We start from the raw sequence: 17,403 nt of genomic DNA on the forward strand, positions 1-17,403 counted from the left end.
ATAAAACTTTAATTTAATGGCAAGATTGAAAATTTAGAAACTTTTAAGATTCCAACTTTGAATTTCAACTTATTTTATATTTTATTTAAATATATTATTTGTAATTGCAAATGAATTATTGAGTTGGGATCAATTTAATTTCTTTGAATAACAAATATATATAAATATCAATAGCGTAAACTATAAAAATAGTTACTTTTGTTTACCTTAGAGTACATTTTAATTACTTATGTTTGAAATGTTATGTTTCAGTCACTTACATTATTGTTTTGTTATGAAGTGATCACTTTACCGTTAAACTCCGTTACCTCCCTGACGACAGTGCTACGTGATAGTCTAAATGAATTTTAAATGCCAACTTGGATGTCTAGTTGTTGGGATGAGAGAAGGTTTTTAATTAAATAAATTTAATTTAAACTACCACGTAAGACTGCCGTTAGGGAAATAAGGGAGCTTAACAATAGAGTGACCACTTGATAACAAAACGATAACGTAAGTGACTAAAACGTAACATTTCAAATATAAGGGACTAAAATATAATCTGAAGCAAACAAAAGTGACTATTTTTGTAGTTTACCCATATCAATATAATATAAAAAAAATTAAGAAATAAATGAATGTGATTAGATTTTAATTTCAGAAACAGAAATGGATATGGTTTTGCATTGATTTAAGATTTACTAAAAAGGAAAAGAAAGCAAAGAGTTAAAAGGGGTTCTTTTTGAAAGATGATGAATTAATTAGGCAGAAGCTTATTATAGTGATGGAGAAAACCAAAATGTAAAATTTTTTAAAGCATTTTCTTAATTTGGCACCAACAAATCACAGCAGTTGAATTCAACGGTCAGTCCTTTTCTCGGAAATTAAGTACTTTCCATTTCCTCCTTTTTCCTTTCATTTTCTTCCTTGTTCTTCCTCTCTCCTTCCCTCCCTCCCTCCTCATCATTGCCAATCTCAATTCTCCATAAGGTATTTTTTTTTTATTTTGGTATTGGATTGAAGCATTTCATTATGAACAATATCTGGAATTGTATTTAAATGTTCTTCTTAATATCGGGTTTTGGATGATAAAGCTGTTTTCAATGGATCTCATAACTGGGTCTGGTTTTAAATTCCATGTGGGGTTTTTTTTTTATTAATATTAATGGGTTAGGTTTTAGGTCTTTGAATTTTATTAATATTAATTGGTTAGGTTGATGATGATGATCCCCCAAGCATTACACTGCACATGTGAATTGATTGTAGTTTACTATTTTGATTCAATTCTGAACTGTCTCCATGTCCTCTTCAATTTTTTGTTATTAAGAAATTCACATTTTTTTAAAGGAATATGTTTTTGATATGGTTGCAAATTCTTACATTTTCAGAATGGGTTTTGTTTTCTTTTTATCTTGATTTGTGTTGAATGACTCGAAGCAAGGAACACCAAATTGGCGATTGTTTCGTGTGTTCGAGCATATGCATTTGTGTGTGTTTCTAATTTTAGTTGTTTCTATACATTTTTGATAGTTTAGGAAGTTTGCTTAGCACTGAATTTGTTGTTTTTTTTCTTTTGTCAAGGTGGGGCTATTGCTGACTTGATTGATTGTTTCTTTATGGCGTAATCGTAGCTTGCCGCATTGAATTGGGGATGGGATTGTCAGCTTTGTATTGCAAGGTTAAGAACTACTTTATGCATCAATTAAGGCTTTTTGATGTTCATCCAGTTATGAACCTTGTGGTATCCTAGAGCAATTGTTGTGGAAATGGCTACAAACAGTACTTCACACCTTAAAAGGAATTTGAAGGGCTTTACATCGGCCCTAAAATCTGCTGCTTGTGAATGTTTTCTGATTGTTCTGCTGTTCTTTTATGCTGCCTTCTCGTACCTGCTGACAAGATTTGCACATTACTGTGGATTGCAAGCTCCTTGCATTTTATGCTCTCGGCTTGATCATGTTTTCAGAAATGAAAAACCTGGATACTATTGGAATCTATTTTGCAGCAACCATAGATCAGAAGTTTCATCGTTGGTTTCCTGCAACATTCATGGCAAGCTGGTTGATGGTCGTGGTATGTGTGACAATTGTCTCTCATCAGACGTTGAGGAAAACAAATCCAACTCAGATATACAGAGGGTTTCCTTAGAAAATTTGGGGTTTGAACCTGCATGTTTTGGAAATTGTGATTCCCAGAGCTCGTTTTTCAACAGGGATCTTTCCCCTGCTTCTAAAAGTACTAGGTTTTGTTTATGTTGTGATAAGCCATGGACTCCAAGATCGAATGCCCAAGGATTACCCCCCCTAAAATCACGTGGCGTTGCAGTTGCAAAGGCAAACTTTTATTTGCCACGCCGCTTAAGACATCGAAATGGTCCGAAGAAGTCAAAGGATAAGTTTTCTGCTCCAGCATTGACTCATATAGGAAACACTGGAATTGATACATCGCCTCATGCAGGATTCACTGAGCTGAAGATCACTTCTGAATCGGAGTCTGAGATTCCATTTTCTGATGATGAGGTTAGCAATTGTATGGTTCTTGATATGAACGAGAGTAAGAAAGAATCTCTAGTTCACTCTGCTCCGGAAACTCCATCTAAAAGACTGTACAACAATTTGGTTAAAAGGAAACAGCCTGATTCTAGTGAGCCTCATGATTTTAGATATTTTTATCCCAATGTCCATAGTGAGAATTATGTCTGTGACCGTAAAGGACAGCTGGCCGATAAGAAAACCAATTCTTCAGTTTTGCCGGAGCTTATTTCTCTAGATGATATTCCTGCATCATCCTGCCTTGTGGGAGTTCCAAGTTATAGTGCTTCGTTACTGTCTGATCTTATTTCTCTAGTTGATAAGCCCCCTTCAGTTAATGTTATGGAAACTCCTCTTGAAGCATCATCGCGAAAGCGTAAGTTATCTCCCTTTCTGTGTGCATATGTGTATGCATGTAAATGTTGGTCTTATCTTATATGGCTTAATGTCTTAAATTTGCAATGGCAGATGTTACTGGTGCAAGTAAAAATGAAAATATTTCTATCAACATGACCGACAAAAGCTTGAAGTCGATAAGCACATCAGCTGGAGCTGGTTTCGAAACTGATCAAGTTGTGGATGATACTGCTGTGGTACATTCTGCGCATGAGGATCTAAATGCTGTGAATACATCACCAGTTTATGGTGAAGAAAAAGGTGCCTCTGTGTTTGTTACGGAAGAACCAATGCTGAGATATAATAAGGGTGTTAGCAAATATCCATCATTGTCGGTTCAGAATTCTTCTGGAGAAGGGATTGATTTATCATTTAACAATGTAGGTTCTGAGTTCCCAGATGACGACGACGACTTTGAGACAACTGATGAATCCAATCCTTATGGGGTTCAGAGTTTTGATAATCTATTTTCTTCGGAAAGAAGTGAATTTGGTAGCTTTGGAGTTAACGAAGATCAGTCATTGGCAGTTCAGAATTCTTCTGAAGAAGGGATTCATTTAAGTCCTGAGTTACAAGGTCATAGTGATGACTTTGAGACAACTAATGAATCCGATCCTTATGGGGTTCAGAGTTTTGATAACCTACTCTATACAGAAAGGAGTGAATTTGATATCCTTGGACCTTTGAATGAAAGCACTTTCAGTGAAATTGAAGGTGAAGATCCAGTCGATAGGCTGAAGCGGCAAGTTGAGCATTATCAGAAGTGCATGGATGGATTATATAAGGAATTGGAGGAAGAAAGAAATGCCTCCGCAATAGCTGCTAATCAGGCAATGGCTATGATTACAAGGTTGCAAGAAGAGAAGTCAAACCTCCAGATGGAGGGCCTGCATTACCTAAGGATGATGGAAGAGCAGGCAGAATACGATGGAGATGCCCTGGATAAAGCCAATGATCTTCTGGCAGAAAGGGAGAAAGAACTACAAGATCTGGAAGCAGAGCTTGAATTTTACAGATTAAACTTCACAGATGAAACACAGATAGAGAATTTAACTGGGGCAAGCATCAACTTAAGCAACGGGCATGTTTCTACCAAGACTACGAGCACATTTTCCGTAAAAGATGATCTGAAATTTCCCTCGAACACAATGTTTCCCGACAGTGATAATCCTGTAGCCAAATCTGCATGGTCAGAATTCGAGGATGAGAAGTTGTACATTTCTGAACGTCTGCGAGATTTGGAGAGGAAAGCTAGCAAGTTTGCTCGTCATGGTACTTTGCCACACATTTCGATAGGAAAGCTTGGATGAAGCAGCAAATGAGGCTCAAAGTCATGAGTGTAAGTTGATAAGGTGAGATCGAGTTTAGTAAGGGAAACAGTCATATGGTTTCCAATGGGCAGAAGGGTTCTGAGAATTGTAATGAAACTGGTTTGGCCAGTGTTGAAAATGAAATTTCTGACCTTAACGAGAAGCTGGAAGCACTTGTGGCTGACTATAAATTTCTTGAGAATTCTCTAAAATCTCTTCAAATTGGAAATGAAGGTTTACTTCTTATTCAAGAGATACTTCATGAGTTACGAGAATTGAGGAAACTGGGGATAAGGAGGAGGAACATGTCTGCGTCATGAGCATTATGTTTATCATTACATGGTAAGCATTCTTTTATAAATGTCTCTCCGAAGAAAATAGTCTCTTCTTGGTGTAGATCTTGCACATTCAGTATAAACTTTTTGCATGCCTTGACTGACTGTTGCGGAAATTGCTTTATGCCTCTCGTTGATTAACACTGCCTCATGTTTGTTTTGTTTCAAGTAAATTGCTACCATCTCAAGCTGATCATTTCTTTTTGGTTTTGTAACAATGAATGCTGTATGGTCATGGATCTGCAAGATATAATTAGATTAACTATGAATGGTGCCACATGTGAAATGTGAGTTTTGTAGGATTAAGAATAGAAAATAGGAAGCAATGAAGATAGGTATTTGAGAGATAACTGGAAGTGACTGTACCTGCATCCTATTTACCATCCATAAGAAACCCGGGTTTTGCATCATCATGCTCGAACGTGCATCAGATGTTCATAATATATGCCATATTTATTCTGAGGTTCTTATGTAACAGAATGAACTTCTACCATTGATCATGTTATCAAACTCAATTTCAATTTAGTGCTATGCTGCTTCAACTCTTAATTTTTCTTGAAATACCTATGATTGACATTCACGTCCGACAAATATCTAGATATTGATATGGGAATATTGACTGTATCCAACATGCACTTAAACTCGAGTAATGCAAACTTAATGCCTTGCTCTGTTTAGTTAATCAGTTTTTCTTTGTTTGACATCCTAAACCTTTGGTTGTATAATCATGATCGACTACATGACATTTATATTTCAGGTGCAGTCAGATTGAGGGTAAACTGAGCACCATGAAGTTTGATTCAAGAGTTGCAGGATCTCAGCTTACCACGAAATTGTGAATAACCAAGATCGGTTTTACATGCTAGCCACCTATGTTATCCCCACTCTTTATTTATTTTAAAGTATCCGTATCCGACATTTGTATTTGATATATATTCGGGCATGGATATGAGGTTTGTTCCTACAATGAAAAAAAAATTTAGAAAGTTGAGCTTACTCCCATGTCCGACTAAGAGTAATATTGGTAGGTGGGAGTAAAAGTGTAAAAGTAATTTTTTTTTATTGCTTCGGCAAGGGTTACATTTGTGGTATTTTTTTGAAGCAGTGTGAATAGGTTTCAAAGCGGGTGATTTTTTGGTCTCATTTACTTCCATTGATTTTTTTTTTTTGAGGTTTGTTCACATTTCATAGTAAGCCAATCCTACTTCAATTGTAAATTCAGAACTTCTCAATATAAATAGTTTATTGTTTTCACAACTTCTTGATATCTTGTGCTGTTTTGATTCTTGATTCTATTCCTTTTGCTTGATATCTTTAGTACATAGATGTAAGGAGAATAGATTGTATGAAATTGTAATTCCACGTCATCTCAATCCCTTTCTATAGGAGAATGAAAAATAAAATTTTTACTCCTGATTTTAAGTTTTTTCCTCTTGGAAAAAAAAATTCAAATCAACTAAAAAAGCCAAAAATCAGAAGAAGAAAATTTGATTTGTTATTCTTCTATTGGAAAGGAATAGCGATGATGTGGAATCACAGTTTCATGCAATCCTTTCTCAAATGTAAGATGCTCTATGTATATAAAAATTGTTTAGAAAAGATCCAACATATTTATTTCCGGAGTGAGTATAATCCGAATCGATATTATTATAAATAAATTTTCTAACTACAACCATTGTGCAATGGTTTCAAAGAGAGAAGTCCTTGAAATTGGTCACATAGGTGGCTAATCTCAGTCAAAACAATCTCAAAGTAAACAAAACAGCAAAAGAGAAGTAGAAGAAACACAAGAATTAGAACCACCAAATGCTCATTAAAATGTAGGTTAAATGAGTCAAATAAATCCCAACTTAAAGCACATAATTTGGCATGATTTTGGAATTTAATTATAATAATATTAGTAAATTTTGTTTATTTTATGTCGTGAAGATACTAAAATTTAAGCTCAGTTTGTGCAATTGCGCCGGAAATATTCAACTTGGCGTAGAGCACGGCGCCCTTGAGGAAATTTGAGCAGCAAAAAAGAGACTTTCTTGATCAAGTTATCTACCATGATATTTTTAATAATTATTTGTTAATTACGAAATAATATTTGATATATTGTTAGTAAAATTTAAAAATTTCACAAACAAGATGAGTTAGACAAGTATAATAAAAAATTAAAAATAAATGTATAAAAGAAATGAAAAAAGTGGCAATTTATAAATATACTCGTGGAATTAAAAAATGCATTATCAGTGTATCAAATATTCACCGTTGAATGAGGTGTTCTAGTTCATTTAAAATTATTATCTTTATCTTTTATTTTACGTTAAGATTTTTTTATTATTTTAATTATTATATTTTTTTGGGTAAATTAAATAACTTTACGCACACTATTAAGATAACATATTAGCCCGTGTAACGCTAATATAGTCTGCTTGTACTAAATCTTGTACAGAATAAGATTGATCTTCAAATACTTGGTAAATTATTATATTTTTTTATTATCTTTATAGAATGAAGTTGGAATAAAACTCCTCTATAAGAGATAACTTTTGGCAATAGTTAAAAAAGAACTGAATATGAATTTTTCTTTTTTCTGTGTAATATTCTGAAGAAATGATTCGTTGAAATAATGAGTCACCATTGATATCAACACATCTGGGATCGCCAAATGTACAGGAGTTCCTCTATTCAATCCCTTTCCTTCTTGTTGCTGGATATCTTGTTCGTACACATCTTCTCTTTGTTTCCCGAGCCTATAGTGAGTTACAGATAGAGTTCGAAAAGGTCAAATCTTTGATGATTCCATCATACATGATTGAGTTGCGAAAACTTCTGGATAAGTATCTAGAAGAAATACGGGGTTTTGCTTTTGACGACAACATGCCATGGGGTGGTGGTCTCGCTTATGGGGTCAAATCAATACGTTTTAAAAAAGAAATATTTGAATATCAATCTCATCGATGTCATCAATCTCATAAGTATCATACCAAATCTGATCAATCGAATCATTTTTTTAAGAAATACGAGACATCTAAGTCATACAAGTAAATATATCTATTCATTGATAAGGAAAAGAAAAAACCGTGAGCGGTGATTAGATTGATGAGAAAAGAGAACAATAATCATAGGTACTTCAAGTTTGTTGTAGAACAATTTTATTTATGTTTTATTATTATATTTTATAGCAGCAATGATCATAAAGTATGAGATGCATTTTTTATTAAATTACTTCTCTATAACAGTTTACTAAATTACTTTTGCATTGTAGTCACTTGTCTTAAGTTTTAATAAAATTAATTTTATTCCTAAGTGAAATAAAAATAATAAATTTTGGTTAATATATTATTTCAATAAAATGTTTAAATTTTATATAAAAATGTATTAATCATATGTTATTAAATGAAGGCTATCTTTAATAAATGGAAATTATTATTGTAAAATTTATTAAAAATATAATTTAAATCTCATCAATTATTATAAATTATATTTTTTAAATTTGAGAATTAAAAAAAATTAAATATGATCTAAATCTCGAATGTTATTATAGATGTCTCGAATGAAATTATAAGTGTATAACAACTATCACTCGATAATATTCAAAATTTTAATAGGCAAATATTACTATTATAAAGAGAGTTAACTATAATTTTTTTCGAGATTCTCTTAATTATGAATTTTTTTTTAGCGAAGAGTAGATAGAAGCTCATTCTTACTAGAATTGTGAGGTTCAAAGTGTTCTTCATTCTTTTCTTACGTATATGCTCATTCTCTGTTTTATAAGAAAGGTGCTCTTAGTATCATTTCAAGTATGATCTCTTATTCGATATTTAAGATAATAATCCGTTAATTAGAGTAATTAGATCCGTAATTATCTCTTTATTCTAATAAATAGAACAAGTTAGCATAATTCGATTGAGAGAGTAACTGGGTTATGTTATGGGAATGAGTTATCTAATTTAAATAAACCGCACGGTTAAATTTATTAATTAGAGTCAAATCTTTCTAATTAGTAAGGTGATTAGTGAATAAATCATCATAAGGTCTCTTATGCTTATCCATCTATTTTGATGGTACAATATATCTCATGGTATAATGTTATAATATGTGGCACATTTGAGCTTTATAATATTGGAATAAATATTAAAATTATACATGAATTTTATTTTAATGTGCAATTTGATATAAGAACTTTCATATGATGTAATCATATACATGAAAGTTTGTTATCAATATGTATGGTCTTGGACCATCAAAAATGATTTTTCTTTTGAGTTTGGCTACTTTATTAATTCACTTACCTCTATCACGTCAATATTAATCACCACTGTCGGAAGTTTTGTTCTTATTTATAGTGACAATTATATGTCTCATGATCAAGAATATTTGAGATTTTTTTGCTTATATGAGTCTGTTCAACACTTCAATGTTGGGATTAGTTACTAGTTTGAATTTGATACAAGTTTATGTTTTTTGGGAATTAGTTGGAATGTGTTCTTATTTATTAATAGGTTTTTGGTTCACACGATCTGTTGTGGCAAACGCTTGTAAAAAAAAGTTTGTAACTAATAGATAGGCAATTTTGGTTTATTATTAGGAATCTTAGGTTTTTATTGGATAATGGGAAAGTCTCGAATTTCAAGATTTGTTCGAAATATTTAATAACTTGATTTATAATAATGAGGTTCATTTTTTATTTGTTAATTTATGTGCCTCTTTCTTATTTTCCGGCAGAATTTCCTCTTCATGTATGGTTATATTACCTGAGGCCATGGAGGGGCTTACTCCTGTTTCGGCTCTTATTCATGCTGCCACTATGGTAGTTGCGGGAATTTTTCTTGTAGCCTATCTTCTTCCTTTTTTTTATAGATATAGATATACATATACATATACTCATTAAACTTTGATTTTAATCTAATTGCGCACATTTAAAAGGAAATAAATATATTTGTTTATTTTCATATTGGATTAATATAATTGTTTGTGCTTACAATATATAAACGTAAAGTGGTACTACGTCGATAATGTTGCTAGTAGTTTATAAAATTTGAATCAAATTAAAATATCATATATAAAATTGTATAAAATCAAAATTCATATATAACATTGCATATTAAACTAAAATTCATGTGTAGTTTTAATATTCACCCACATAATATTCAACATAGATCCAATGCTTTCATAAGCTTAGCAATCGGCCTCGAAAATTCCATATAAAATCAGGTTTTCAATAATTTTGCATTTCATATTCCATTTCAAAAATAAGAATTTTATGAAAATTCAAAAACAAAATCCGAAATTAGAAATGTCAAATGGATCCTAAAAGCAAACTTGAGTTACTTGAGTTGACGAATCTTATTTTAACAACTGAACTCAATTTGATTTTTTTTAATCGAATCGGATCGAGTTAAAAAATTTTGAGTCGAGTTAATGAATCCTATTATTTATACTCAATGTGGTATTTACGTGGACTGATTATTTAACTACATAAACAATATAATGATTTTGTCTTTTAACTTAATGGGTAAACATTTATCGAAACGACGAAGTTTTGCCTTTTTCTTATTCAGATTTTCAGATAACTCGAATTGTGTAATTCATATTCGAGTTAAACTAAAAATTTTAATTTTTATTCGAATCACTCGAACTATTTAATTCAATATTTAAATTTTTATCAAAATTTTCGAATCGAAACAGATTTTACTCACCTAACTAGAAATTCATAAATATGGCGACAAGTAGATGGACAAAACGTCGCTAAAACAAATAATCTGGGTGTTTGTTTTACAAACACAATTAAATATAATTTTCAATCAAAGTAATTTTTTGTGACGGAAGGAAACAAATGTATAAATTTAGGGATAAAAAAAATTCGATTCGATTTGAAAAAAATTAAATTTTGAGTTAATCGAATCGAGTTATATGAGTTTCAAGCTCGAGTCAAGTTGAATTTTACAATTCAAATAACTTGAATAATTCGAATAACAGATTAGTGTAAATACCTCTTTGATCCCTGTCAAATTTGAAAATGAGCAAATTGATCTCTCTCAACAAAAAACAAAAAAAAAATTCAAAATACTTATAAAAAATTATAAAAAAATATATATTTTAAAAATTTAAAGATTCTAAAGAATGTATAAACAAATTTAAAATTTTAAAAATTTTCTAAAATAATAATTTTTAGACCTAAATAAGTTAATTAATTATTTAAGTTTATCATACTAAAATAATTTTATTTTATTATCATTTTGCTTTGAAAAAGTTTTCAATTTCATGTGTTCTAACATGAAATTAGTTACACTGTAACAAGATTTTAATTTGACATGTTTAATTTTTTAATTTAACTCCAACAATTTCACTCGATTCGACTCAACTCGAATTTCATTTCACTTGACTCGATTCGAAAATATTTCAAATCAAATTAGGATGATAAAATGGAACTCGATAACTCAATTTATTCAAAATATTTTCACTTGATTCGATCGAATGCTAACCCCTATATAAATTAATAGCATATTATAACGTCGCTAAAGCTAAAAAAAGCGTCATTAACTTGTTGCGTTTCTTGTAACAAACTCTCCAATCTCTTGAATTGCGATGCTTTTTAAGGCGATTTTGTTAGGGCGACTATTTTTTAGAAGTCGTTTTAAGAACAGCAATAGGTAATAAAAAAGGGGGACGTCTAGATGCAGCTTTTGTTGTAATGTTCAATTTGTATAGTACAACAACAAACACATGTTCAAAATTTTCAATTATTTGGCATGATTAGCCAAGTCATCTTAATCTTGAGAAAAATACGAGCACCCGTTAAAGAATCTGAAGATTTTTCAATTTAAATAATTTTCATTTGTTGCTTGTTTTCAAAGAAAAATTACTTAATAGAATTTTACCAGCTAAATCTGACTTTAAATCTCTCATATTTTTAGAATAAATATGGGCTCATCTCATCCATCCACCATGTGGAATGTTATGAAATTATATGATTTTGATAGATGTGAGTTATTAACCCACAACATGTCATTTGTGAGATTATTTGCTTAAAAAATTAAAGAGGAAAATTACAACGGACGTAATTGAGACAATTTTGCTAATGTTGATTAGTTTATATCTTAAGCTTTTAATGATATTGTATGTAAGTTGAAACAATATTCTGTTGCAAAGCCTATTGCTTATACGCAAAATTTAGTGAAAGTATTAATTAAACGCCTCTAATTAATAGTTAAATCATTACTTGTGAGAACACGGATTCTCATACATATATGGAGATATAATATTTTATATGCAGCAACACTTATATGCATTAAGCTAATAAACTAACCCCGTTACAATTCCCTTATGGCTAGGAATCACATGTTTGTAATTTTTAGATGTGTGATATATATTTCGATTGCTTCACGATAATGCATAAAATGGGTTTTAGAAAATATTTGGAATAATATTAACTATGAATCTTTTTATAATTATCAAATATTCTGAATTGTTAATTAGAGGTTTAGTTATGATGTGACTTGTCAATTATTTTAGTGAGATAATTTTTTCAACATTAAATAACTAGATCAATAAATTCTTGGGATTAATTATCTAAATGCTTTAAAGTAATGTGAACCATAATTCAAAAGCATTGATAGAGTATTGATCCAAACTGATGACCTAAAGGTGGTTAAATTCATTCAAGAAAGTCAGCCGGCAAGTGTGAATTCAACCTTGGTAAAGAGGATTCTACAACTGTTAAAGCGGATTGAATATTGAAGATAAGGTATGTTCCAAGAGAGGAGAACAGAATTGCGGATTTAATAGCTAAAATGACCTCCAACAAGAAGGAAGATGTTTAAGTTTTTGAGGAACTTCCCGAGGAGATTCTTGAGGAGGAATACAGTGAAAAATCATTGTATTTTTACTATTTTTCCTTAATAACAAGAGCACAAGTCCCCCATCATTTGATGTTGTAATTTTATTTGTTAGTTTATAGTTTAGAGAGAAAAAGTTGGGAAAGTGTTTGAATTCCAAAGTTTTGAAAAAAATGTAGGATTTATATAGTAAATATACCAAGTCAAAGTTCTCCTTATAACTGGTAGACTTTTTTTGTCGGCCAAAATACTAAATAAATTTTAATTCCAAATAAATTGCAAGTTGATATAATAATAATTAAACCAATAGGAGTCTTACGTAATGAATTTCCTTTCTTTTTCTTTTTACTTTTCTTTTGAGTTAAGCTTAATTTTTAAAAAAATATATATATTGTTGAGTAATTTTTCATTGTGCCTCATTAGAGGGGATAATCAAATATTTATATATATGATTACTGTTCATAAAATTGACGTTCTCAGTAGACTCTATACATGCAGGACATGTGTACTGTTCTGGGTTGCGTGTTAGACTTCATGGCCCCCACGTGCAAACTCCTTGAGTATATGCGAGCCGTGGCAGTGAGCTCTCGTTGTTGACTTCTCACTGTAAAGCTTGTGCATATCCATCCAGTAGAGGCCTCCACATGCGAACTTCTTGATTATATGCGAACTGAGACCGCGAGCACCTCGTGGCATGTGCGAGCTGAGGCAGCGAGCTCCCGTTGCTGACTTCTCATTGTAAAACTTGCATGTATCCATCCAGTAGGGCTTAGCCAGGTCGCAGATAGGCGACCTAGACCTTATCTGATTCTCGAGTTGATGATCATAAGTACATAATATATATATTCAATTTCATCCAAATCCAAACAAAAACATGGATCAATTTGCCACAAAAGTACCAAGGAGATATAGAAATTATAGTTACCTTCCTCGAATTCCTATTAAAAATTTTTGCCAAAATTTTTAAATGAAAATATTAATTTAAAAAATTGGATTTTGATTTTATTTGTCAGAAATTAAAATGCATACGTTTTATATAAATTAACTAATATTTTTTATATATCAAAAGGTGTTAATGTCAATTACACGTCTCAAATGCAACGCTACCGTTCTACAACTTATTTTATCTATTGACATTTTTTGATTTACGCATTTTGATTATTTATTTTAATGCTTTTTTATTATTTTGAGCAATAAATCTCGATATTATAATTGGAGAAGAGATTGAATCAAGAATATTTTTCAAGGGTTCTAGTACGATTATTTGTGTAATTTAACTGATTGTGGATAAGTTAAAATCAAGAATATCTCATTTATTTTATTCCATAATAACTTATTTGATTAGGGAGAAATTTCATATATTCATTCAAATCAAACTACGATGCTTATATAAAGACTTGTGTTTCAACTTTTGGCGGAGAAGGTGAGATCGCTTATATGTTCAATGCTAGGAACCTGTTTTTAGGCAATTACTTTGTAAACATTGTTCTTCATATTCAATTTGTCGTTTAAGTTTTTAAGAGAAAAGTCTTAGTGAGGAATTGATGTATAGGAATGAGATTGCAACTTGGCAAGTAAGTTGAATTTAAATAACGTCTTATGCTTTTAATTCATAGCAGATTACTTTCTAGATAAAACCACACAGAAGTAGGAAATTTTCTTAACTGTGTAATTAACTTTTGTGTACATCTCCAATTGTTGTTCTTTTAATTAGTATAACCAGTTGCAATTGAATGTGCAACCGAAAGACAATTTCACTGAAATTTCAAAAAAAAGATATATGGATTTCAAATCAACCGCCAAATAAGCAAAAACAAACTCATGAGCTTGAAAACAAGTATGAAAAAAATTAAATTTACTCGCATTTTTAAAGATAAATTTTAAAATTACACATGAATTTTTATTTGTTACAATTATATATATAATTTTGATTTTGATTTTTATTCTTCACATTTTTTTAAAAATAAATCAATTTGATTATTTTCATATCGAATAAATATAATTATTGATACATGCAATAAGTAAACTTAAATGATGTCATGTGTCATAGTGTTAAAACTTAGTGAAAACCAAATCGAAATAAAAATTTTATGTATACAATTTAAGAAACAAAATTCATATATTGTATTGCAGAAAAATAAGCTATGGTAAGCCCTTAAATTTCAACCTTTGCAAAGCACTCAATTAATCCAAGAATTTTGTCACTTGAGGGATGATTGGTTCATAGAATGTAAAATCATTTTCAGTAATAGGATTATTTAATACATTACTAAGTATGTTATTTATTTTATTTAGCTAAAATTTAATATTTTATTATTTAATTGATTTATTGGAATTGCATTTTACTAAACTATTTTTATTATAAAATTTGTTTTTTTTAACAAATTTATTCCCCCCAAAAAAAACCCCTTAAAATGCCAAATTAGACTATGCTAGGAATCCGATTTTTAACATAAGAAAAAAAATAAAAGAATAATTTTTATATTTATTTTTATAATTAAAATAAAAATTTTCTTATCCAAAATATGATATTTGAAAAAATTTACTTGACGGCGGCACATTATTATGTTTTTTTTTAACAATCACATGATAAGTTCTTTTTTTTTTTTTGACATAATGCCTAGAACTATTCATAATCTCTCCCCAACCTATAAATAAGAAGATAATGCACTTCAACGCATTCAAACAAACGTCTTCCTACATTAACAATAATGCACATACCAGTCGAATTAAGACTCAATCAACTATTATATTTTGAAAGCTACTTCCTAGCAAAGAGGAAATTCCTAGCCACATAATATAGTCAAATATGGCTGCCATTTAGTTTTCCTTTAAACGAAAACATGCAGAAGAAAAGGAAATAATTCAGGGTTGATAAAAGATATATATGGTGATTTGAATGTCATACGAATTTTTCTTAAATTTTCTTTAGTTTTTTCTATAGAAAGCTTGACTTATGTTTGAGTAAATAATTTTTTTTAAAATGAAGATTAAAGAAAAAAATATTATGTGAATCTTAATATTATGTGCTTTTTTCCCAAAATTATTGTTTAATTTTGAATATCATATGCTTTACCTATGAATTATTGTTTAATTAATTAATGAGAGTACCTAAAAGAGACTAATAGAAAGAGGAGATATTGTAGAATGGTCACTATTGTCATCTCTTCCTCTATGTTCTATTGTTTGTAAACTAAATTAACTTTCAATTTTTAAATCTCAATTTTTTTTTTGTTATGAGTTTAATTTATTTTATCAAAAATATTACTAACAATTATTTAATTAATTTAATATTACTGTTTTGAAGCTTATTTGCTTTGTTATTTGCGATTTAAATTGTCATTTCGGTAGAAAATTTCACTGAGGTCATTTAACTTTCAATCAAATTCTTTTTTTTTTCTTTACATGATTTTAGGTTTTATTTCCAGCTATTACGATTATATCAATTTGGTGGACTAACTTACTCTTTAGCGTTCTTTTAGTAGCTGACTTAATTATTTGGTTAATGGATTCATATTTTATAACAAGGACAATATAGTAAAATTTATTTTTAGGTTATCTTACATTTCAGCTAAATGAATCAAATAAGGTAATCTCACATTCCACCCGTAATTTTACACCCCATAATCATATTATAGAACGTAATTTATGATTCGACAAACCAAACACCCTCTTAGGGTTAATGTTTTGTTAGGTTTTTTCATAGGAACCTTGACACTCATGGATAGTGAGGTAAATTTAAATTTTCATTTCCCTCTTCAAATAATCAAAAATAGATTACGATGTACATTGATGCAAATTACAATTTACATTTTTTAAAATTTTTACGAAGATCTCAACCGCCATGAATGCCAAGTTCTCTTTAAATATTATCCACACCTGTTACAAAATAAATTAAATTAAATTATCATAATTAAAATTTTAATGTTTAACAAAGAACTCAATATTAATTTACTAATTGAGTCTTAGCGCAGTTGATATCAGCATTATTGTCTAGAGCAGGAAGACGTGAGTTCGGACGTACTAAAGCATATTTATTCTCTTATTTAAAGGTGGTTAGAAATTATAGAAAATTTTAAGTATGATGTTAAAATACAATAACTCATATCAATTAAACTTTTTTTTTTGGTAACAAGAAATTGAATTATTAAACTAACAGGATGTAGCAGGAGTCGAAAGCACAGACATGTTATCCATCCTTAACTGGTGACGGACTAAAGAGGGAGCCCTATGGAACATATGGACACCAAACAGGAAATCCTTCATTATTCCGGCCAACAAGTGAGTGACAAAATTCACCACCCTTAGGATCTGCTCAAAGACAACACTCCAATCTCGACTGCATAACTCATGAATTCTTAGAACCAAATCTCTATGTAAATACCCTCTTAAGTCACCATTGATCTTTCTAATAGCAAGTGCACAATTCATTTCAACAACGATATCTCTTCATTTAGCACCCCACACCATAATAAGACCTCATAAATTATCCAAAGCTCCGCTTTCTCTGCACACACTTACCAGTATTTTTACCTACCACATACACCCAATTGTCATATTCACCTCTCATCACTGCTGTTGATGCGGCTAAACCTGAAACTGAATTACTAATACCGTCAATAATGAAACCTGAAAGAGGTGGGCTCTCCTATTCCGTCTTCTGGTACCTTAATAATTCTATTATCATTGCCTCCATTTCAATGGTGTGCAAAAAACTCGCCACTCTCCCAAAAGAATTTTTTTTTTTAGAAATTAATTTCCAGAAAAACCTATTTTAAGTTTTAATTATTTTTTTCTACAATATTGATGTAAAAAAAAATCTAGAACTTACTACATATACATGAGAAATTATGTACATTTGGGTCTAACCCAGCCGCCGTACGTCATCTCTAATTCTCGCCTTAATTTCCTTTTTTATTATTAAAAAAAATCCTTTTCCCCATAATTTTAATTCTTTTAAGATATTTTGTCCTTTAGTTCTTGCCTATATAATTATAAAGCGTAGGGTTCCTCAAACCTT

General features: G+C 30.4%; 1 protein-coding gene across 1 annotated transcript; it reads left to right on the top strand.

Annotated features, from left to right (window-relative positions):
* Nucleotides 1-659: 659 nt before the first annotated feature.
* On the top strand, nt 660-5,808 carry LOC107916433 (myosin-binding protein 1). The gene is made up of 5 exons (XM_041099961.1): nt 660-969; nt 1,561-2,886; nt 2,979-4,214; nt 4,259-4,558; nt 5,309-5,808. Exons 2-4 carry the CDS (start codon nt 1,746-1,748, stop codon nt 4,534-4,536), a joined length of 2,655 nt encoding a protein of 884 aa, XP_040955895.1. The 5' UTR covers nt 660-969; nt 1,561-1,745; the 3' UTR covers nt 4,537-4,558; nt 5,309-5,808.
* Nucleotides 5,809-17,403: the final 11,595 nt, after the last annotated feature.

Source organism: Gossypium hirsutum, chromosome D08 (genome assembly GCF_007990345.1).
Source record: "Gossypium hirsutum isolate 1008001.06 chromosome D08, Gossypium_hirsutum_v2.1, whole genome shotgun sequence".
Taxonomy (NCBI): domain Eukaryota; kingdom Viridiplantae; phylum Streptophyta; class Magnoliopsida; order Malvales; family Malvaceae; genus Gossypium; species Gossypium hirsutum.

Bases quoted from the DNA above. Each gene is read 5' to 3' on its own strand.
- LOC107916433 (XM_041099961.1), top strand. From the start codon at position 1,746: ATGGCTACAAACAGTACTTCACACCTTAAAAGGAATTTGAAGGGCTTT. The intron at 2,887-2,978 runs GTAAGTTATCTC...TTGCAATGGCAG, and splicing joins TGAAGCATCATCGCGAAAGC to ATGTTACTGGTGCAAGTAAA. The intron at 4,215-4,258 runs GAAGCAGCAAAT...TAAGTTGATAAG, and splicing joins TTCGATAGGAAAGCTTGGAT to GTGAGATCGAGTTTAGTAAG.